The 23950-nt window shown below is 33.5% G+C and overlaps 1 protein-coding gene across 6 annotated transcripts in view; it reads left to right on the top strand.

Moving 5' to 3' along the window:
* Positions 1 to 23183, top strand: part of LOC138703585 (mucin-6-like) — a 454211-nt gene extending 431028 nt beyond the window's left edge. For all 6 annotated transcript variants that reach the window (XM_069831585.1, XM_069831584.1, XM_069831588.1 and 3 more), the window contains one exon: positions 5192 to 23183. In XM_069831585.1, the coding sequence (XP_069687686.1) occupies positions 5192 to 5474 (283 nt within the window). In that variant the 3' untranslated portion in view covers positions 5475 to 23183. The remainder of the gene's footprint in view (positions 1 to 5191) is intronic.
* The last annotated feature ends 767 nt before the right edge of the window (positions 23184 to 23950 follow it).

Here is a 23950-nt window from a genome sequence, read left to right as displayed (position 1 = left end):
TATACTTTATATTACTTGCTATTTGTTTCCATTGAATTATGGTAATAACTTCATTTTAACTCTTGTTGTCTACGGTTTTAGTAAATGGCGCTTGGCCCACTATGGTTCTGAACCCTTCATATGGTTTTGACAATAATTATGTTTACATTCATTCATATTAAAACGGGGTGATTAGGGACAAATTTTTACTATTTTTTATTTCTTTGTGTCAAAGAGTAAATATGATTTAATTGAATTGAATTTACGGGTGGGGGCACTATGGCCCAGCACTGCGACCTGTTACGGTCTGTTGCGCTAACCCTCAAGCTAGGCGCATTCCCAAACCCACACCGGCTGACTACACTAAGGTTCGCTGCTTACCCAGGTGTCGAGCAGGTAACCCCCTCGTCCCTAGGCCAGCCCCCTCCGTTCGTCGTCAGTCGGCGATCGGAGAATGCTATGGAATGATGACGAAATGGTGACGGAATGATGTAGATGCCTAATATGGGGAAAAGGGAGAACCCCGAGAAAACTCCAACTGCGACCTTGTCCGCCACAAGTGTCACTATGAATTTTTCAATGAAAAATAGCAGACCTGATCGGGACTCAAATCCGAGCCGCCTGCGTGACAGGCCAGAGGTCTGACCGCTCAACCACCGCAGGGATTAGTAAATATGATAATAATAGTGTTTATTTGTCCATTCGGTATGAATAAAAACATAAACACTCTTATTATAATATTTACTCTTTGACACAAAGAAATAAAAAATAGTAAAAATTCCCCCTATTCACTCCTGCGACCCTACTTACCCCATTTTACGGTAATAATAAAATGTATTAAAATTTAATTTTTGTTGTTTTACGGGATAAACCCTTTTACCTAAACACCATCGGTATATTGCTAATGTAATAAAATCGCCGCGATGGCTCAGTGTTAGCGACAACATAGGGATTTTCTTCAGGTACTCCGGTTTCCATGTAACATCCCAAACATTTTCCATCATCATTCATTCATTCATTACGAGTGTAATATTGTAGATCCACCGCTTGTGATGCACTCTGGATAGTCTCTGACAAATTAAGTGATCTAAGTTTATCGGCATTAGCAACATCTATGATCCTGCTCGTGGCATCGTAGAGAATAACGACAAGTTTAGGACCTTGCCATCGTGGGGAGGACAGTTTTCCTTGCTATTCAGTATCTTTTGAAGAAATTTTAGGATTTCAGCTCTTACGATCAGTCAGAACTCACGTTGCTATGACAACGAAAATGAGCCTCCTTTGTCCATGTAATCTTCAAATATAACTCTATATACAACTGTCATGATTTGGCTTCAGAACGCCCTCTAAACCACTAAAATCTTGCGTTAAAAGTGACTATTGGAATCAAACTGACTCTTGTTCACAGCAAAATTGCTAAAAAAATATTAGTTCCAGCTTTGGGAACAAAAAGTATCGTGCTCCTATTTGATTCTAATGCATCCAGACTCATTGATTTTATAATATCTCTTGCCTAGCTGGTAAGAAATTTTAGACCTAAAAACATTTTTTTGTGATTTCCTCAAAGTTATGGGAATAGGCAAGGGTCGTTTTGAAAATAAACTCCTCATATGTAGAATCTGTAGAGCTACGTTTCCTCGCGTGGATGAGAAAATTAGCTGCTTACTATCAATGTAGTCTCGATACTTTAGCAACCTCGATAATCTCGATCCTAGAGCTTTTAGACATCTTACTTGTTTTCCTGAAAGTAATCCAATAATGAATTTGTTTGGATAATTCGTAAATTTTATTCTTCGTCTCTGTGAAACGAGATTTTCTCAGACATTAAAAAATATTCCTTTAATTAATTTTTATGTCACAGCGTGTTGTATGTATCATTCATTAATAATCAATCGTTGCTGTAATGCGTATCGCACTTTGGACATGATCGCATTTGCCCCATTGCTGTTAATTGAGCAACTTGTTTTTCGCACTAGAATGACCTATAACATTGCTTATCGGAACTTGAAACTTAATCAACTTTACAGAACTCGGGTTTCTCTTAGAATTACAATAGAGATGTGTTCATTATCGAAACATAAGTAATATAGCATGTTTGGCGGACAGGACAACTATTGTTGCTTGTATGCGCCGAAGGCCTAATGTAAGGTTACATCATTACAATAACATTAGAGCTGAATCATTAATCCTGTAGTAATGAATAGTTATTTTTTGTTTTGTTATTATACGAAGAGTAAGGGTAGCACTATGAAGCTATAAAGTCGATTTCGAGATTTTCACGGAAATTCACATAGTAATTGTGAATCTGTACAGCGATTCTTCTTAACCTGTATCTACCGTAACATAATAATTTTTCTCAAGTAGTAGTAATTCTTTACTTTAAAAGTACAAAATGGCTGATTTTCTCACACATAACGGGAAAAAATTTTTTAAAGTGTATAATGAAATTGCAGCAGTGCTTTTTGTCAGAAAGGTATCATTATCTACATTATTATAAATTCAATTGAAAACCGCGTAAAAATTAGGGCTACTTTTAAACATTATTTCAAGTCTAGTCATTACGGTGATAGAGTTAAGAAGTGACATATCGATGGTGTTCATGTAAAAGAGCTTATCCCACAAGATAAAAATTTTTCAGAAACGGTCATAATTAAATCTTAACACATTATTATTAGTTACTTTATATGAAGAAATGTAAACATAATATTGTGTGTGTGTATATATATATATATATATATATATATATATATGCAGGGTGTATCAAAAATACGTGTACAAACTTCAGGCATGGGTTCCTTACACCAAAAGAAGGAAAAACGTTCATATGAACATATGTCCCATAATCCTTTGTTTCCCCGTTAGGAACTGTTCAACACATTGGTACACTAATAATGTGCCAACACACAAAACTCATAACCAATGCTCGAAATGTCCTCCTCTTGCTTCTAGACATGCATGCACTCGTCGAATCGTGGACTGTCGCACCCTTTCAAATACTCCGGGATGATGTCGAATGGTTTCGCAGGCTTCCATGACACGTCGATGAAGAGTTTCTTGATCCGGGATGTCTGCTCCATAAACCAATTGTTTAAGGTGCCCCCAAAGATAAAAATCCAAAGGACTGAGGTCGGGAGAACATGTGGCCATTGAACTGGTCCTCCTCTGCCTATCCATCTGTCATGGTAGACACCAGTCAGTGTATCTCCAACAAGGCGACTAAAATATGCTGGAGCCCCATCATGCATGAACCACATGTTTTGTCTTATGTTCAGAGGCACATCTTCATGCAGTAATTCTGGAAGAGTGTTTTGGATAAAGTCCCTGTAGATAGCACCTGTAAGACGTGCTGGTTGAACGTATGGACCTACCAGACAGTCACCAACAATTCCAGCCCACACATTAATCCTAAATTGTTGCTGATGTCTAGCCTGAAATACAGCACGAGGATTACGATCTGCCCGTACGTGTTCATTGTGGAAATTGGTAATTCCATCTCTCCCAAACGTTGCCTCGTCTGTAAACAAAACTGATGAGACAAACAATGGATTGGCTATTTGTGCTAGAAACCATCGGCAAAAGTTCTCCCGTGGTGGATAATCGGCAGGCGAAAGGCCCTGCACACGTTGTGGATACAAGAGCTGCTCGTGAAGTACCCTCCATGCTGTACTGTGTGATGTAACAGTTGCCACAGCCAATTGTCTTGTACTGATACCTGGATCGTCTTCGACACAGTGTAAAATGTCTTCTTCGAGGTTCGGCATACCAACAACTCTTGGTCTTCCTCGATCGCCAGTCTGTGGTGCAACGGTTCCTGTCTCAGCAACGCGACGGTACACAGCAACAAAGGTTTGATGATTCGGTTGTCTTCGGTCTGGAAACGCCATCTGATACAGCCGTACAGCCTCGCGTCCATTACCATTCGCGCGACCATACATAAAAATGATGTCAGCCTGCTCACGAAATGAATATCGTCCTGCCGTGGTTGAACGAAACACGTTAACTCACTCCACGTTCACAATTGCAACGTTGAAGACAGACTAATGACAAATGACACATGTAAACAAGTCTCCATGGCAACACTTCGCCATCTGCAGTCCATTTCTGATACAACGAGTCACAGCCTTCTATGAATGAATGCATAAAGAAATGAAGTTTTGAGGTTGGACCTCGAAGGCCGTTGAACGCAAACTTTTAGTAATAAATGAATAACGGGGAAACAAAGGATTATGGGACATACGTTCATATGAACTTTTTTCCTTCTTTTGGTGTAAGGAACCCGTGCCTGAAGTTTGTACACGTATTTTTCATACACCCTGTATATATATATATATTTTTTTTTCACGTTTTGTAATTAAATTTCAACTATGGTCCGTCCCAGGAATCTGTAGAGTAACTTCACGCATATGGGGGGGGGGAGTCTGTGTCGGAGTGTATTGCAGGCAACATCAGCTCGAGGCCGCTAAGGGATGTCACAGTCTAGTATGTATAGTCACGAAGCTCAATACGTAGGGAATATGCATCCATAGATAGTTGCTAACCACTAGGATCGCTACTATCGCCTCATCAGAGAGAATGCGAAATAGTACCGGCACAGTCTATTGTTCCTAGTACCCTCTACAATTCAAGCTTCGTGACTGTATATACCAGACTGTGGTAAGATGCTCGTGGTAGAAGGTAGAGTAGAGTTCAGATAGAAATGATCCAATCCCTGCAAGGGATTGCTAGCTTCGTTCAACCAACATCTCCCACAAGAACGATTATTGGCCCTAGCCCTCCCACATACCGCTTACGCAGAGGTCTTGTTTCGTCTTTTTACTTTACAGATTCCTGGGACGGACCATAATTGCACAAGTTACAGCAAACAGAAGTCATATTTAAGAAATGAGAGTTAAACCCTTTTACCTAAACACCATCAAATATATAGTCGCAAAATATTTTGTACTGTATTGTACATGTTATAATTTCTTGATTTTGAAGTCTCATGAGCAAAGCCAATGGTTACGTGTTGAGCTGGGTTTGTTATCGTGTATTCTGTAATCTTATTGTGAGAGGTTAGAGAAGGTACAGTATTGTAACAGTGGGAATCTTATAAATAAAATAAGTGTTGTAAGGACACAATTACCGTATGTATAATTTTACAAATCTTGACTTAATACTGTATAGTACGTGTCATAAAAATGTAAGTAACACATATTTTTATTCATTTTGGCAGAATGACGAGTCCAACAGATGAAACATCTTCTGTAACTTCAGCAACAGCCAAAAATGACCTTCCGCCAGTAGTGGCACCAACTACACCACCGAAACTCCCGTCACCAAATCCAGAAATCACCATGGTTGCACCAGTCACTGTACCACATTCACCAATAACGCTGACGCAGCACGCAGTGGCTGCTCCTCAGGTACAAGAAACGGTCAAGGCCACCGCTGTTGTCGTCTCCAGAGGGCCAAGGAAGTCGGTGTCGATCGTCCTTCCTGACGAAGAAAACGGATGACCGCTCACATAGAAAATAAGAGTCGAACTTACATTCACTTTTGGGCATTCTTTATAAAAAGAGAGGATATTTTAAAAGCGTGAGAAACAGGAAGGCGGCGAATTACATGCAGTATACGTTTCGCTATTCTTGGTTGTTGCATTAAAAAATGAAAGTGAAATTACAGAATGAAATAGTGCATCATTTGTTTTTTTGTAATAACAGTTGTTGACAAAACATATGAATGTAGCTCAGCGATGTTTTTCATCCTACAATAGATTAGAATAACTTAAATGAACGGAAATAAGTAAATTTTTGTAGTAAAAGGAAGTTATCTCTCTATTAGACAGAGGAAATATAATTATGCAATGTGTTTAAACAGTTTGGTCTAAAATATGGCCTATTCAGCAACAGGAATATGAGTATAAATTTACCGATTCCTGTTTTCGTTGAAGCATTATACTCTAATATCAGGTATAGCTATATGTATTACCATGAGGAAAGCTTACAAATCCCTGCTGTTAATTTTGTTACATTGGGAATTCGTTTTTTTTTTTCAAAGCGATGTAATGCTAACTAAATGTTGATCTTTCCAGGAAATCAAATAAACAAAACGTTGTAACATTTGTTTAAATAGGTAAGAGATCGTACAATTTATTATTCTGTGTGACTTTTACACCACGATAACGAATGTAAATTGCAACTGTCGTAAAAGGAAAGATCGATTATCTAAGTTCCTAATAATAATAAAAGTTGTAAAGTAATTTACTAGTTGAGAATTCCAGGTAATAGTGATGAAGAAGGCTCGAAAGACAATTCATTCTGAATTCCCAATGTTTCAGTATTTTCTAAGCAGGATATTAATATGAAGAACTAACAACCGAAATAAAGTCGAAAATTGCGCGTAACCAACAATGTAGTTCGTAAACTCAGCGCACTGATTTTCGTGATATTAAACAGATGACTGGCGTGTTTTATCAGGTAATGATGGGTACTGCAGTGCTTGACTGTGAGCTAATCTGGAACGTAAAAAGACAACGAAATTACAACGATAAGAAATAAAGAAGCTGGAAAACGTTCAGGAGGGAACATTTCATCATAACGTTACAACAGTGGCCTTTTATTTAAAATGCTTATTTTACTTTTATTTGACAATGAAAATATATTTCTTCCATTCAGTTTCTTGAATCTAAAGATACTCTTATTCGGATACGCTATTACATTGTACTTTGATCTTCCTTCTTCTATGTCTGGCATGTTATTGAAACAAGTTATACATCCGTAAATGCAATATTACGTTCCTCATTAGGCTATAACTTAGTCTATATCTATTTCTGTTTCTCAAATCTCTCTTGTTAGTCTACCCTTCTTCCCTATTCATTGCATGGAAGTAGGTATCTCTTCATAAGTTACATTTCACATTGAAATAATTTATAACTTATGATAAAGATATGTAGTGATCCAAAACATTATTTTTCATTGTGTTATGAACTTAAAAAATACTCATATGATTCCACGCCTTATTATTAACTGATTTGTACATTCACCAATGTGGATTTTATGTATTTTGTAGTACAATATTACGGTAATTGCTCGGAAAAGTATTTGTACTTACTTCGTTAGCACATGTACAAAAATATTTCTAAAAATAATAATTATTGCTAGTAGAATATGTTGTATATTTATTACAAATGATTGTATGTAAATCGATATTTGAAAATATTACTTGAATTAACAAATAATTTTATATCGTCCTTTCCGTACTTCGATTAATATATTTCTTCTAATTTAAAATTAAGTGAACGTTTTAATAATCTAATTGCAACTTTTATTTTATAACGTTTAATTATTTGGCCACCCTGATAATTTAAATAATATCGTACATTCATAAAAAGTTCCCTCCTGTTATAAAAGGCCTAGCATGTGCAACTTCAAGGTCCCGTACTCAATTCTCAGTTATTGTAATATTTGTTTTAATTTGCATAACGATGATCTGCATATTCCAGACCTTAAATATTTTGTTCTTCGTCTTCTTCTTGAAATGTTGAAGCAGGCGTAAGCTGTAACGCTTTATACACTGCGTTACTATGACCATTGAAGCAGATCACATCCACATACCATCTAGACTCCTTAATAGCAAAATAGTGCATGAAACTTGTACCCATTGCCATCTTGTGTCCATTATGACTGAAAGTAAGGTGTAAGGAGGTTGTGGGTTAGTTGTTAGTCCCAAGAAAAGTCTTTGAAAATTGATGCGAGAAAAGTTCCAAAAGCAAAGTACATTTAAGTGAAAGAATTGGAAGTTTTGAGTATTATTTAATGATCAAACTTATTATGAAGCTCACTTCTTACTTGCATTTCCACATAACCTCCAAACATGTTGGAGTATCCATACACCAGTTTCAAAATATTATATGTAAAATTTCGCTTTGAGTTTCGCAAATCAATTTTTGTTTAATTTTCCACATATTCACCAGACGCAAAACGTTTGTCTGATAGATGCTCTTTAATGTTTTCCAGACAGCTGGTCAAATATGCGTTAGGAGTCCATTTTCCTAGAAATTTCCACCTAGTGACTTTGTATAGGTTTTTTTTCTCCCAGTAATGTAAAGAGCAGGACTTGGTTCTTGCAAGATATGCGGCATTTAGATGTCAGTAGTTCTTCGTGAATTCCTCATTTGCGTCCGACAACCGAATTACCTCACGCACCTCTCTGTTGCGCGGATTTTCAACCCAAGGGATTTGAAACAGCGAAATAATCTGAAAATATATTCGCATAAATTAATAACCAATACTTGATAAACAGTTACTACGTCAGACCCTGGAGGTTGCGCTTTATAAGCGATGCATCCGTACAACCATTGATGTTTCTATATGGTTATTAGGTACTTCTGTCTTTATAAAGTCATGAATTACCTACTTTCTTTACAGTGGATTTGCGATTTAAATAAAATGGGGGAATATTTTTGAGAACCTATGAAGGACCTTAAAACAAGCCAACACTTTTTAAAATATATTGTCTATTTCACTTAGCTTTCGAATTAGTAACGTTTGTGTCCCAAAAGTTTCATGTTCACATTCATTTTCACTGCACAAAATATTCACCAAAGGCTATAACGCTACCTTCTACGATGGATTTTCTTAATCTGTCAAATGTTCCAAGTGTTTGCTGGCATCGTTGTTCAAGACGTAAAATATTTAAATTACCTCATAACTAATAATATAAATGGAAGAGCAGGTCATGGCACTTGGCCTCCACAACTTATCCATTTGTTTTGGAATGATTGACTTTGAAAGCAGCACAAAATGAGGCGTGCGTAATCGTCACGCAGTGAATGATATTTAGGATGTAACTTAATTAGGTCTAGTGTACAACTACAACTATTTAAATTTTCTGTCAGTAACATAGTAACATTCACCACGGGTTTTTTAATGTGACATTTGTTTATGGATATTTTCTTGGGTCATTATCGTTAATGTGAGACACAAAAGTAGGAAAGTAAAACACTAAGCGTAATCTGTTACATGTTTGTTTTTATACTGTATGCTCACTCGTCTCCCTAAGTTTTCCTTTTAGCTACACATTTTATATTTTTGAACGACAGCGAGGAGCATATTCATGCAATTACAAAATAGATGAACTGATTTTCCACGCGGCAAGTTTTAAGTCTTAAAAATTGTGAATAAGACTTGAAATGCTGAGAAATACTTTCTCGTGAATCAGCTGTGCTAATGTACTTTATTTTTGGAACTTTGTGTAAATGTAGTCTAATTTATTGTTAATACAAAACTGTATAACATTCAGAGTTCGAGGATAATGACTTACCAAAAAAGAAAAAAAAAGGGCAATATAAATGTTTGCATACGTTGCATCGCGGAATTTAGTGTTTTGAGTATATCGCCTCCTTGATTAGCATTCCATCTGGACACACTGTCATCATTACCAAGTAGCAGCCAGTCGTAGATGGTGTTCAGTGCCATCAGATTCCAATACGCCGTGAACAGACCTGAGAGTATTGGACGGATATCAATAAGTAAACAGTATACTCCAAGCTCAAAGTCCTAGTTATTACAAGTCTTTCTGTTTGAAATGTAATGAATGTGATGCATGGTTTTGTGACGTGCTTATGTACACACCAGTAAAATATGTTACGTAAAGTTTAAGATACATTTTGCAGTGTAGAAAGCAAACCATAAAAAAGACGTGACTGTATGTTTGTGTGGTGAAAACATTTGTTAATGTAGGAGAATAGCATGGTTGTTGCGTTATCAAAAAGATTTATTACACAGAAGTAATCGTATGTGGAAAATATGTTTTACAACTTTTGAGATAAACCATAACACCTTCTTCCCTTCTCCACAATGCCTCTACTTTCAGGTAAAGAGTGTATGTATGTACATAGGGCTAGCCAGAAGTGATGGTTGGACGGAGGATTATCGTCACTCTTTTTTTTTTCCTCCGTGATTTTCTTCACCGCACACCAAATCACTTGTCAGTTCCTACTTGGATAAAGAAAATTAATAGTGGATCACTTTACAGACATCTGGCAGGGTGTTTCCATGTCGACATGAAGATTTTTAAACGATCCTACCCAAGTGAATGTCACGTAATATATGATACTACATCAACAGAGTTTGTTGGAGAGAGAATGGTCCTCATTGGCAACATATACTTCAGAAAAGAGAACTATTTCCTTCTGATCACCCGCCACTTCTGTCTAGGTCCACATAGGTGGAATCACATATACTCAAATAAACTAGTATTTACAGATTACTTACTAACATAAATCAAAGAACAAAGACTTTACTCTCTTCTTTGAATATTTCAGAAACAGAATTCCCTTGTACTCAAGTACCTACATAAATTATATGCAGTATATATGAAATGTGTTGTACAAGATTTGAAGGGACATTGTGAAATAGAAGGTCATATTCACAAATATTAACTATGTTTCTATAGTGTAGATAAGTTTACGATTTCACGGTCACAGATTTATGTTTTAAGTAATGCTGCATGATTATTGTTATTAAAGTATATGTACGTCACAGGTTGTCAATGGAGAACTTTTTACGCTGTGTGATTTGTATAATAAAACATAATACACTATAAACTTGTTTGAATTTTAATGTAAGGTTTAAGTGAAGGGTTACTCACGTGAATGTGTGTTTGCTGCATTGTAGTTGGTAGCTGTTGTTCCCATACCCAGGCACTATTCTTTTACAATGTGCATACAATTAAGCAATATTATTGATGGGATTTAACATGTTCGGCGTAGTCTACTTTCAAGCAATCTTTATAACGCGACAACTATGTAATGTGAAACAGGGATGACCAAAATTCCAATTATCAGCTACAGATGTGTGCTATCATTGAAAAAAGTCTAGAGAACAATGAATTTAAACATAAGATTATGCGAATCATTAATGTGACTGACAAATCTGTCATCTCTGTTATATATGTTCAGTATTTCCAAATTGTGACATAATTACAAGTTTTCTTGTTTTCAGTAGACGATATCTTTAGAAAAGTTTTAAAATAATATACAGAATGGTTCAGAAGTCTTGATCCATTTTGATGAAATAGCTGAAATTAATGACTGATATATGTATATATTGTCATGTTTACTCTTAAATATAAAAATGGGCGCCTTTCATTCCAAAACACTGCTAACGGCAAATATTTCACAGCGTTGTTTCTTTAATGTTTTAAACACTGTCGTAGACTTAAAGATTCAGTTTTACACCAAGATTTAATATTAAAGTTGTGAAATCAGACGAACGTGGAGTCCATAGTTCTGAGACAATTCTACCTATCATAGATTCAAAAAAGTTTAACTTAGATATTTCCTCACAAAAGTCATTCCTTCTAATACTTTTAGTAAGCTTCTTAACTGATCAAACATAAAATAAATCAATATTCTTTTTCATCAAAATGGATTTTTACACCACCTGATAATTTATATCAAATGACAACTAAGAAATTATAAGTTATTTGCAACATGATTTACTATTTCGATTTGAAAGTTGTCTTATTTTGAAATTACATCCATGCTGTTATGTCTTGCGTGTTATTTTGACATTACATATTCTATGAATCAATATGATGGCAACATTGAATGGAAGATTGGTCACCCTTATTTATACTCCATTTGTAGAGTAATACCTATGTGTTAAGATTCGACGAACCGTAAGTGATAAAATCATAAAATCGTAATGGTTAATAAATGACACAATTTATACCAAGAACCAACCGATATAATTTTGAGAATAACCCCACGTCCGTCCTTTGGCGTGCCAATGGAATTATTGTAGAATATAGCTAGACTTAGCATATTTCATAAAACTGTGCCATAAATGTAGAAATTTTGTTAAATTATGGTTCAGCGAATAGCCAAAGATAAAATAAAAGATATTTCTCTTTTTTAAATTATGGTTTAGCGAATAGCCAGCCTAAGATGATAAAATGAAAAGGATTGGTCGTCTTTTGTTTGACGAACTCTTCACTAGGCTTCAATCTTAGTATTTTGCTTTAGATATTGTATGCAACTTGATGTCGATAATCTTTCCAAACTTATTTTCTGTTTTCTTTTTTCAAGAATTGACTATTTCTCATTGTTGGCAAGACATGAGGTGGTAAAATAAAGTATGACGATCGTAAGGAGTCAAGATTAAATCTGAACATTAATAACTTTATTACAGTTATCGTTTATATGCTATGTGATTTTGACAATAAATATAAGCATGCATGATTTTAAGACATATTCGAGTACTTACTCTAATAATTTGCGAATATGAATATTTTACTAATTTAAAGATCAAAACTGACAACGAAGTGAAATGTAGGTACTTCCGTACACGCTACAACTGAGCTAACATAGCATCGTTTAAAAATACTACTGATTCAGACTTAGTTGCACTTCCTTACGGAAGAAAAATGAGATAGGCTCGTCATTTATTGACAACAGTGGATCAGATTAAGGAAATGGAAATTATTATATCTAAATGAAATTGTATGCAGTGCGTAGTCGTAAAAATGTCAGAGGATATACTCCGCCAGTCTTTTTAGTTATACAATTTCGAAATGATATAGTCTGTAAGCTCAATGAGGAGTCAAATAAATTGAGGTTCTTATGAGACTTAAAAAGACGAAAACAATATTATTAGTATTTATTATATTTACAATTTCTCCTTGTGCAGTCTCTTCTTATAACGTTCACATTTAAACATATTGAGAGTATTTACATACCAGAGTATAGAATTTAAGAGAATATGGTTTCGACAACAAAGTTTCTGGAATGAAGGTCTTTTAATTCTGAAACTCTATATACCCGGTAACATTCACAATGATCTAGTTTTAACTAACAAAAAACTGCGTGTGCGTAACACTAGTTTTATATAGATCACTCGCGACTGATTCTTTTTCCTTTGTTGAAGTACTGATGACAAGAAAATGTGTAAACAATACACACGGTCGACTTGATACTCCCTTCGTTTCTCTGTAAAGGAGCGAAGCGAGCATCAAGTCGGCCGTGCATTACTTGTATAAGTTCTTTACTCTGCCACTACAATATAAGTAAAATTGTGTTTTTATGCAAGAAACAATATGTAGGCTTATTATGTTTTTTATTGAAGAAATGAACAGAAGTAAACTCATTTTAAAATTCTAAATTGTTCTCCCAAATTCAAAGGATTTCATTTCTTAAATCACGTATGCGACATTTCTTAATCTTTCAATTTTGATCTTTACATTTAAATCCGGGTTATAGTGATGGAGATAATGGTGGTAATGAAGATGATAAGGGATTAAAATATTAAAAAGCAAATTTAAGAAGGTGCAGGTTCACGAGCAGCAGTGCACTGTCTAAACTAATTTTTAACCTATCTTAATTAAACTTGTACAAATAAATAATCTTTTAACGCAGGAATTGAGCGTTGTATTAAGGGGCAGCGCAAACCTTATAATAGAGACATTCGGATAGACAGAACTTCATCAACGTGGAGAACCCTTCTTTTTTTCTTTCTTTCGACAGAGGGTAAACAACCATACTCTGTTCAAATGTTGAACTCAAGATCATGGCTTCGACACATATTCTCTCTAGTAGACGGAAAGACAAAACGCCATGTGTGAAATTGAGTTTCCATTCTTAAAATTATTTTTTCTGAGAAATAAAGGATAATTATTTGTATGATTTCTAAGTCATTTTCTCCCATCATAGAGGGCACTCCATAACATGTACATTTAAAATTTTTATTGCCAATGATACGTCTCAGGTTAAATCTCGGAGCATTAAGATAAATACAACAGAGGATCCCATGTGAGCTGAATGTATATTCCATTATGGTGCCATGCCATAATACTCGTACGTTGGTACGATAATTTCGGAAGTTCCCACAGTTGCATGCTGCATACAACGTTCCCTGATAGCATCTCTGGAAAATGGTATGATTATATATCAGTTACGGCGATTTGATGGTAGGGATAAAGGGAGTGCCTAGAGATAACCTGCTATCGTACTGTGTAAGACTCTCCAGGTTAGATCTCATTTCATCCATGTTAGAAGCTTCTGTCACTCTTACATTTCCAGTATCTTTCTTTAAACTTGTTTCCGACGATCATGTTCTAAGCTGTTATTCGGTGCTAATTCGTCTCCCGTACCTAGAAAATGTATTATTACATGTAGGAACAGATAATCACTATAGCGTGCGTATAGTCAATTGTCTGTTCTAACGTGATCATTAAAATGAATTATGAAATCTCCGATTTGTGACTTTCCAAAGAGGATTGTAGCAACATATACAGGCTCTCTTTCTTCTCACAGCATCGAAAAAGCTGTGTTTAAAATTCTTAAAGATTACATTACTACTCGTACATGGTGGTAAACGTTAAGAACAATTACTTCATTGCTGTATCCTAACAACTAGATAAATATTTGAAAAAATAATTTAAAGACACATGTATGAATATTAATTTAAAATTTCACTCAAATGCAGACTTTAGGCTTTGACTATGTTTGCATTAAAAAAAAAAGCATTCTGAACTTTCCACCTTATGTTGGCACTAATATTTCCAACGTTTTGGAACTAGTTACAAGTTACATCATCATGGTAATATAGTATCAGATCTGAAAAGTCGTTTACTCTGCTGAATCAATTGTGTGTAACTATTCCAAACATTTTTATGAAACACATAAAATATGTGTAAGGACTGGAAAATATTAGTCCTGCAAAAGTAAGCTAATAATAATAATAATAATAATAATAATAATAATAATAATAATAACAGTAATAATAGTAATAATAATATCTGTAAGTATTAGGCTCAAGCCTTTTCCAGTACCCATTTCTTCTTTGGTCTCCCCAAATCCTTCCGAGGCTAATCACTTCACAAAAATTAAATTAATAATAATAATAATAATAATAATAATAATATCTGTAAGAATTAGGCTCTTAAGCCTTTTCCAGTACCCATTTCTTCTTTGGTCTCCCCAAATCCTTCCGAGGCTATTCACTTCACAAAAATTAAATTAATAATAATAATAATAATAATAATAATAATAATAATAATAATAGTAATAATAATATCTGTAAGAATTAGGCTCTTAAGCCTTTTCCAGTACCCATTTCTTCTTTGGTGTCCCCAAATCCTTCCGAGGCTATTCACTTCGCAAAAATTAAATTAAATTAATAATAATAATAATAATAATAATAATAGCACAGTTGTGTTTAAGGTGAACATAAACACAAATTAAGCCAGGCCGGCATACGAAGTAGGAATGTATGAATAGAGAGAAGGGTATAAATATTCTTTTTCCTTGCGTGCATTATCAGATCTGCCTATAAGCGTTCTCCCATGTTAGAAATATCTCCCTGTTGCCCTATATGAAACTGTGGGGAATACATTGGAGATATTGAGAGTATACCTAAAAATCCGCCGTAACAACATTTTATTCCGCTGATAACTCCATCTGGCTTCATCAGGATTTAAACCTGGGACTTTAATGTGAAAAACCAGCGCAAATAGGTTTGCTTGTGGGAATAATATATAAATTGTAATGGATACTTCGGTAAAGAAGCGACTGTTGAAGCATAGAGAGTCTGCAAAAGTATACTTGATAGAGGTCGTATTACTTCGGTTAAGGGTACCGTATATGTACGTGAACATTTTTGAAAAAAAAAAATTAAATCCAGTGATATATAGTTTATTTATTTATTTACGCTATTTAAATGAACATGTTCTAACACAATACAGGTGACCTAAGACATTCACTTTTTATTTGTGCTATTTAAATGGACATGTTCTAACACAATACAGGTGACTTAAGACATTCACTTTTAACTTTAAATTTCCCAAATGTTGCAATTATTCCACACATATTATTTCATAAATCCACAGCTATTGTAGATAGAATACTGAAATTTTACACACTGCTTCTTTCACAGCCATTTATGCAAAAAGTAGACTAAAATAATATCCATATCTTTGAAAAAAAAATAGACACAAAACATAATGTAAATTTTAATATATTTTATATATGACACATACAAAAATTAATTGTATTAAAATTAAAATTTCTACATGTCTGAGAGTAGTCCACTTTTTAGAAATAAGTGTTTATTATGTGCAATGAAAAATTAAAGATGTTAGAGAAATTCTAACAATGTTATGGTTACCAAATGATAGAAATGTATAATTTTCTTTTCATATTCTGGTGAAACTGGCCTTTAAAAATTATTATTTAATATACTTTTAAAAGCTATTAAAGTTATAACAAATCTTGTTGTGATACCTTTGTTCACTTGTGAGCTCATTCTCGTGTAAAATTTTATAAATCTTGAGCCTGCATTTTCTGATATTATTTGTGGTCGTTCACGTACATATACCCTTAAATATTTGAAAATATGCATCGGAATCAGCCGTGAACAGTCCAAGATGTAATTGAATCTGTGTTACAAATACGTAAATGTTTAGTGTAGTTAACTTGGATTTTTATAGTGAAGGCAAATTCTTTCTCAACGCAACTTCTCTGCCACGCATGTAGAGCGGGATAGACTAAGTAGATAGAGGCAGGCGTTCAGCGAAGTCTGAACTGTGTTGCTTTTATTTTATTCTACCAATTTCAAAATTGCTTGCTTGCTCGACGTCACAGTAAAATACAGTACTCGGGCGTTTGGGGGGAAGTTTCACTTACAACAATTATCTTAAAATACTAAAAAGAGCAGATTTGTCTGTGTTTGTCGAATGCGCATCATCATGCTTACGAAAAGGCACTTTTCAATTCTAATAATTTATTTTACGTGCACAAGGTTGGAATTTTGTAAAAAGAGAGAAAGGAAGGAACCGTGTTCTGAAATTTATCCGGCGTTTGTGTCAACTTGAAGGACATAGAATGAATGCCGTACGAATCCCCATGGAGATGGTCTGCTGAAGAAAATTATACGGTGAAGTAGTTTACCGCTATTGCTGTAATGATGATAAAGATTATTATAGATTATGGAAGTGACGCCATGAGGAACGGGAGTATTTCCAGAGTGCACATAGTAGCTCGTTAGAAAAAGATAATAATGAGTGAGAATGCATGAATAATTTCCACAAGTTAAGAAAAGTGATCACTTTATATTTAAGTTTGTACCGTTCTTGAATCTAAAGCAATACGTCCCTTCATTAGATGCAGTATTATCTATTTGCAAGCAGGTTTAATTGTTTTAATTGATTTATTATTTTTAAATAAATTATGTTCAAATTCAGTGGCAAAGATTAAAAATCCTGTACTAACAATATTATTAACGATATGACATTTTTCTGAGTATGTAAACATTAATATATTTTCTTTTGTTGGCTATATTAGCATCACAATTTTATCTTCTGAATTTAGGTGCATCTATCTTGCAATACTTTATATATATATATATATATATATATATATATATATATATATATATATATATATATATATATATGTACAGTATTTGATAGTTTTACACATATTAATCTAGGTGCACATGTCAACAGTGCACTGAACGACTGCTTATAATTTTAAATTAAATTTTGAAAATTGAAACACTAGTAACAAGACAGAAATTTTGTAACTATACTCGGACAAGATTTTAAAACAACACGCAACTGTATATATTGTTTCAATACGTCTACACCCCGAATTCTTAATGCCACATTTAGAGTTTTCAGATGTGTAAGGCACATCGATTTATGTACATCGTGACTTAGTAGACTACTACTTTTATTTACATGAATAGTCGAATCTATTGTAACTAAATTTAATTTCATAACCTTCAAGAATATTTTTACGAAAATATAATTCTGCTACAAATGTAAATTGCGTCGAATGACACACGGGACTAACATTTTCGTGTTTCGGATTCCACTGTGATAATTCAAGGTTCAAAGCTGGGCATTGATTAAGAATTGAAGATGTGGATTCGAAAGTGTCCTAAGTCTTTTTTTTAAGGTTTTAACTTGCTTTATTCATCCATTTTGAATTTTTCGTACACTACTTTTAACACTTGAATATAAATAATTGATTAAATGGCTTACATAATTAACACGAGTAAGATCGCCATTTAATCAATGCTTTATTCACGTTTTAATTTATACTTTCCAAGTCTATATATGAGTTAGACAATTCCATTTTTTGCGATTTCGAGATATTGTTGTTTCTCATAGAATTTTGTGTGCTGAATGCGATTCTAGAACTGTTTAGGTTAGGACAAAACAGAGCGAAAATAGCACTTAATTGTGCGTTTCAGAATCAAAATGTAGACAACACTGTGGCTTGGTTTCAAATGAGAACAATTCCTTCAGTAGCCAATGAGAAGTCCACATTCATACCACCTTTTCCCATCATACATCGCGAATCCAACATGGCTGATTGTTTATATAATCGGTTTGTGGATGAATAAATACTGTTTTACGTAAATTTGCTTTGAAACAGAGCTTATATTCAAAAGTAGACAATTTCACTTTAAATATGACTTCGTTTGGTTTCAAAAACAGACAGCTCTACTTTAAATATGGCTTCATTTGGTTTCAAAAACAGACAACTCCAAGACTTAGTTTCATAGATGGACAACTCCACTTTTTAAACTTAAATTTCGACCTGAATATTAATTTTAATCACATTTTGAGACTGAAAAAATATTTCTATGACCTATGAGAATATTAAAAAAAAATGCACGTATAACGGTGACATTGGTTTCCAAGGATCTAGTTTTTCGTCTTTCCTGTAAAGAAAGCAAACATGGAGTTGTCCAACTTTGATACCAAGCTCCTCATATAACTGTGTAAGTTTAATTAACAAACTCTCCTAAGTCTTGACTTAGTGTCTGCATATGTTTTTTTTTTTCAAACGAATCTAAAGATGTAAAATTTTTGTGTCAGTTTTTGTCATTTATCTCATAACTTGTAATTTTGACTTATGCCAGTTTGGAATCCACCTCTTCAATTAAGAGTGTAAAATTACTTGTAGATTGTTTTCCCTTTCTCTCTTTGCATTAAAATAAACCGAGAATTTCAGGCTAATCCACTGAATATGCTGTAGGGATGTAATTGTTCTGTCTTGTTTGTTTGGAGAGTATTTTAAAGTGATGATGCCCGCTTCAATTATGGAAGACACCATGAAAGTATATAGAAGACATAACATTACAGCTCATATGCTTTCTCAAACTCAGTGTAAGGGTGATACGAGTGTTAGCATCAAGATTGGGTCATTTCATTTCCTGAGAAGAAACTCATGGTATTAACTTTGTAATAGACATGAAATTCTGAGACCTTTGAAATAAACTTGCAATTATGTTGTTCGTTACAGAAAGTAATTATTATTATTGATGAGTTGTGTATGATACAATTAACTAACCGTGTATAATTGTTTGTAAGTCTATATGTGAAGCCTTATTTATTCTTCATTTCTCAAACATCTAGTCTTATTTCCTTGTTTCTCTTAAGAAAAAATAATCATCGTCTCATATCTTATAATACTTACCTATACTTTATTAGACAATTACTTGAAAATAGATGTATTTACGAGGTATCTCAAGACTTTAAAACTATGAAGAAATCAAATGTTCTCAAGCCCCTCTGCCTAAGAATAACAACTTTTTTTTTATAAAGTGTACTTTAGTGGAAGAACAGTTATATTAAGCCAATTCGTGGAAAATATTCCAAGAGGAATGGAAGTAATACACCATAGAACTTAAAAATAAGGTTGCCTTTTATTAATGGAGTATGATATTTAGTGATATCTACTTTATACATGTATGTCATTACGATTACGTATATTGAACGTGTGATATTATTATTATTTGTTGAGTTCAGTTCACAGAACACCTGCAGTTAATTAAAGAAATATTTCAGGTCGACAAACATTCAAATCTTGTTATAAATGCAAATTTGATGTAGATAGTTATACGTTATTTTTAACTACTACTCGTTACTACGTTGAAAATAAGTATTATTATTTTGTTGAGAAGGCATTCAATTATCTGGGAATGAAATGTAACTATGAAACTTCTCAAAGTGTTTACATAACTTCGTACAATTGCAGTAATTTTATGTAGATGAAGAAGTAGCACTGAAATTGAAGTAAAGACCTTGCATTACGTACAGTAGTTATAGTAGTTCTGGCACACACACGTTATGTCTCCATTTCACAGTTTCAACGTTAAAATGCACAATATTTGTGCATTTAAATAATATTTTTATTGTTGGTTTAAGACAAGAATGGCGAACCTGTCATTTTCTTTCTAAACTACACCATAACTTGACACAATCAATAAAAATCAAATTATCAATTCAGTACAATTTCACTAACTGCCAAATATTCATCTGAGAGATATATCAAAACTTTAGGTAAATAAAATTTATTTTGAAATAAGTTTGACCTCAACTTTAATTAAATTGAAAATTGAAGGGTTCAGAGCCATAGTGGGCCAAGCGGCATATATTAAAAACGGAGAAAACAAGAGTTAAATTTAAGTGAATACCATAATTCAATTAAACATGTAGCAAGTAATGTAAAGTATGCACATTAAAATTAAATGATATGTCAATCTTCATTAAACTATGGTATTCACTTAACTTTAGCCCTTGCTTTCTCCGTTTTTAATAAATGGCGCTTGCCCACTATGGTTCTGAACCCTCCAATTATGTTGTGTTCTTCGCTGTAATATTCAACTGCATTTCTTTATCAACACCATTTCTCGATCTTTACAAAATTGAATACGATTCTCTTTCGAAAGAATTTTTAACATAAAAGGAGATTTTTAATGCAGTTTTAAACTGTTTCAGGCTTTACTCAAAATACCTGGAATTAACATTTCACAATTTCCAGTTATTTAATCTCATTCTCATAGATTGTTAATTTTATCTTAGAATTGTAACAAAATTTCATGTATGTCGCCGATCAAAAGGTGTAAGTAGTTTATGTTTTATACTCTTTAAAATTCTGCCATATCTTTCTTAATTCTGTAATTTTTTTATAAGTTTTGTCTTTTCTTGTAAATTTAATACCGGTATTTTCATAATAGTAATTAAATAATTTATGTATGGTAAACATAATTTCGTTGTTATTTTATCACACTCAGATATACATGAGATTCTATGAACACTATGAATTGTGTTTGTTTATTTTATAATTCGAAAACAGTAAGGGAATTTCAGGATGTTTACAATAAATTACAGGCGTTGTTCATTGGAAAATTAACAAACCTCAACCTTAACATTCGTAAATTTAAAAAAGTGCCTACAAATAAATTAACTCCTTTAGTCTACATTAATTAGTGATAATGTTCAGATTTGAGAATATTTAAAATTAAATTTATATTGTTGTCTCTGTGATTTCTAATTAACTTTAACATTTCTCATTTGTTTGTATACCCATTATTAATAGCAATATCTCTTGTTAAAGTTCATAGGTTCGCCATTCCAGCCTTGTAGTTAATGACCTTCAAAATTTACACCATTATCAGACTTGCAGGCTCTTCAATGCATTGAAATGTCACAAGATTCACGCAGTATAATATATTGCGCAAACAAAAGTACATTATTCTTTAACGTTCATTTGTTATCAGATTCATAATATTTACTACACAAAATAACAGAAACTTTTATTATTATTATTATTATTATTACTACTACTATTATAATCTATGTGATATTTTTTAAATACAGTATGTGTTTAAGTAAGTTTATATATTTTTTTGTTTACATTTAATGTAACAATTCAGTGGTATAACAAATCTACAATATTGTATAGTCTGTATGTGATGCCATATAGCATCAATAATTCTTGGTAGGGCCTATGACCTATATAACAATGTATAATTACTTATTGTTCCAAATGATGGATGACAGTGTATATGTTATTTTTATTACAAGATAATTATTCTAATACATTACCAGAGATCAGTATATAGCATCAATAGCTGATGCTTCTGTTCAGTGAAATATATTTTTTTCAATACTATAAAATAAGAGATGGTTCTATTTGTTTTGTTTTGCATTTAAATACTTTATTTCTCACCACACGTAACTTTTTGCATCATATTACAGTATACAGAGTTCTGTGCCGTAGCGTCGTGGTCTAAAGATAATGCTTAGGACTCGCGTTACGGAATACGTGCTGGTTCGAATCATCAGATGAAATAAATTTTCTCATGAAATTTCGGCCAGTGCGCAGTGTATAGGTCCGGTGCCCACCCAGCATCGTGATGAATTTGGGGAGCAACAATAGGTAGCGAAATCCAGTGAAGAAAACCAGCTATAACTGTTTGGAGGATCATCGTGCTACCCAAACACTACCTCTGTTCTGGTTAGATGATCTCTGACCTCTGCTGAGACATGTGGAAGTGAGACCAGCTGCTGGCTGGTTGACTTTGGTCCCTTATGGGCTGTCGTGCCACGGATTTAATTTTTATAGTACGGTATACACAGTTATCTTCTGAAGTTTCAACTTAACACTACTTATTGAAAATAATTAGAATAATAATTTGATTGAGAACATGTTCTTTTATGACACACTTGCACGTAAACAGGCATAGACGACATGCATATATGTTTTAAATGGAGTAATATTCACTAATACTAAGATTATAAATACTTGTTATTAACACCTTCCACTTCATTTCTTCTAATACAACAGTTACTTTTCACATTTAGAACACAAGAATTACACATATACTGTAGTTTTCTTAAATTGTAAATAATTCCTTTCTGAAAAAAAATTAATAATTCAACTTTTTATTTTTTATTATACTGAAAGACTTCAAGATTTATTTTTACTTTTGTAAAGTTATTGTAGTCATATTTTAAGTGCCGTATTTTAATAGTCATGAGTTCGATTTAAAGGCCGTTTCTGACAAAGCTGTAATGAAAATCGGGATACTTCATAATAGGGACAATCTGTTGTTTGGTATAGCCTACTATTCATTACGTACAAATATGTAGAACCATCTGTGATTTTAATGGTATTCAATAATGCATGCAATAAAAATGGTATTTTATGCTTGCATTAATTATTATTATTATAGTCACAGTTTTATTGTGACTAGATTTGTGAAAAACTCAACAATTTTTAGAAAAATACTTATCTATCCTAATTAATACATCATATACAGCCTTGCATGTTTCATGTTTGTAAGACAACATATAGATGTAGTTTGATTAATGTAACAATGTAAGGCTTCAATCCAAACATTAAAATTCAAACAGTTTTTCTTTCAGTATAGAATCACATCTAGAAGTTTTCCAGAAACACGTTTTTGAGAATTTACCTACAGTTCGTAGGAAGTGTAAGGCAGAGCTAGTACTGTCCGCATTTCACGAGAAGATCCGAGCAAGGAATGCGAGTTGTTTCCCCACTCTTATAACCTATCCCCGACATGGAAACGTCTGGCCATTGACTGAGCCTTGTTTGTCCCAGCCGACCAATGACACCACTCCTATCCACCTGCTCCTTCAGAACGCTGAGTTACTGGCTTACTCTCTCCTCTTACCCCGCAAGGACCATACTCCCCTCGCAGGGATTCTCTCATGAAATATGGACAGTAAGTCATAGAAATTGACGTGATCTTTAATGAAAACCGTAACTTGACGAAGCTAGTTGAATACTGCATTTGCATTTTCCTCCTCTCGAAATAAATGCTGCTATAATACTAAAACAGACATGTAATAATATTTCATTCATAAAAATTACTCAAATTTCGAGTTTTTAATTTTTTTTTAATTTAAACCAGCATAAATATAATAAGTAACTAATCATATGAAATAGAGTATATATTTTTTAATTTCACGAAGTAGTGACCGCCAGTAGTTATTTCTTTAAAAAACTCTTGCTTCGTTTTCTAACGTAAGGTTGTTCAACTATGAAACTTTTTAATGATAATTGGCTGTCATAGAAATAATCTTTTGTACTCCGAGTAGAAAAAAATGCATACATACATACATACATACATACATACATACATACATACATACATACATACATACA

This window comes from Periplaneta americana, chromosome 7, assembly GCF_040183065.1.
Source record: "Periplaneta americana isolate PAMFEO1 chromosome 7, P.americana_PAMFEO1_priV1, whole genome shotgun sequence".
NCBI lineage: Eukaryota > Metazoa > Arthropoda > Insecta > Blattodea > Blattidae > Periplaneta > Periplaneta americana.
The sequence above is the reverse complement of the archived record's forward strand: the minus strand, read 5'-3'. Positions and strand labels throughout refer to the sequence as shown.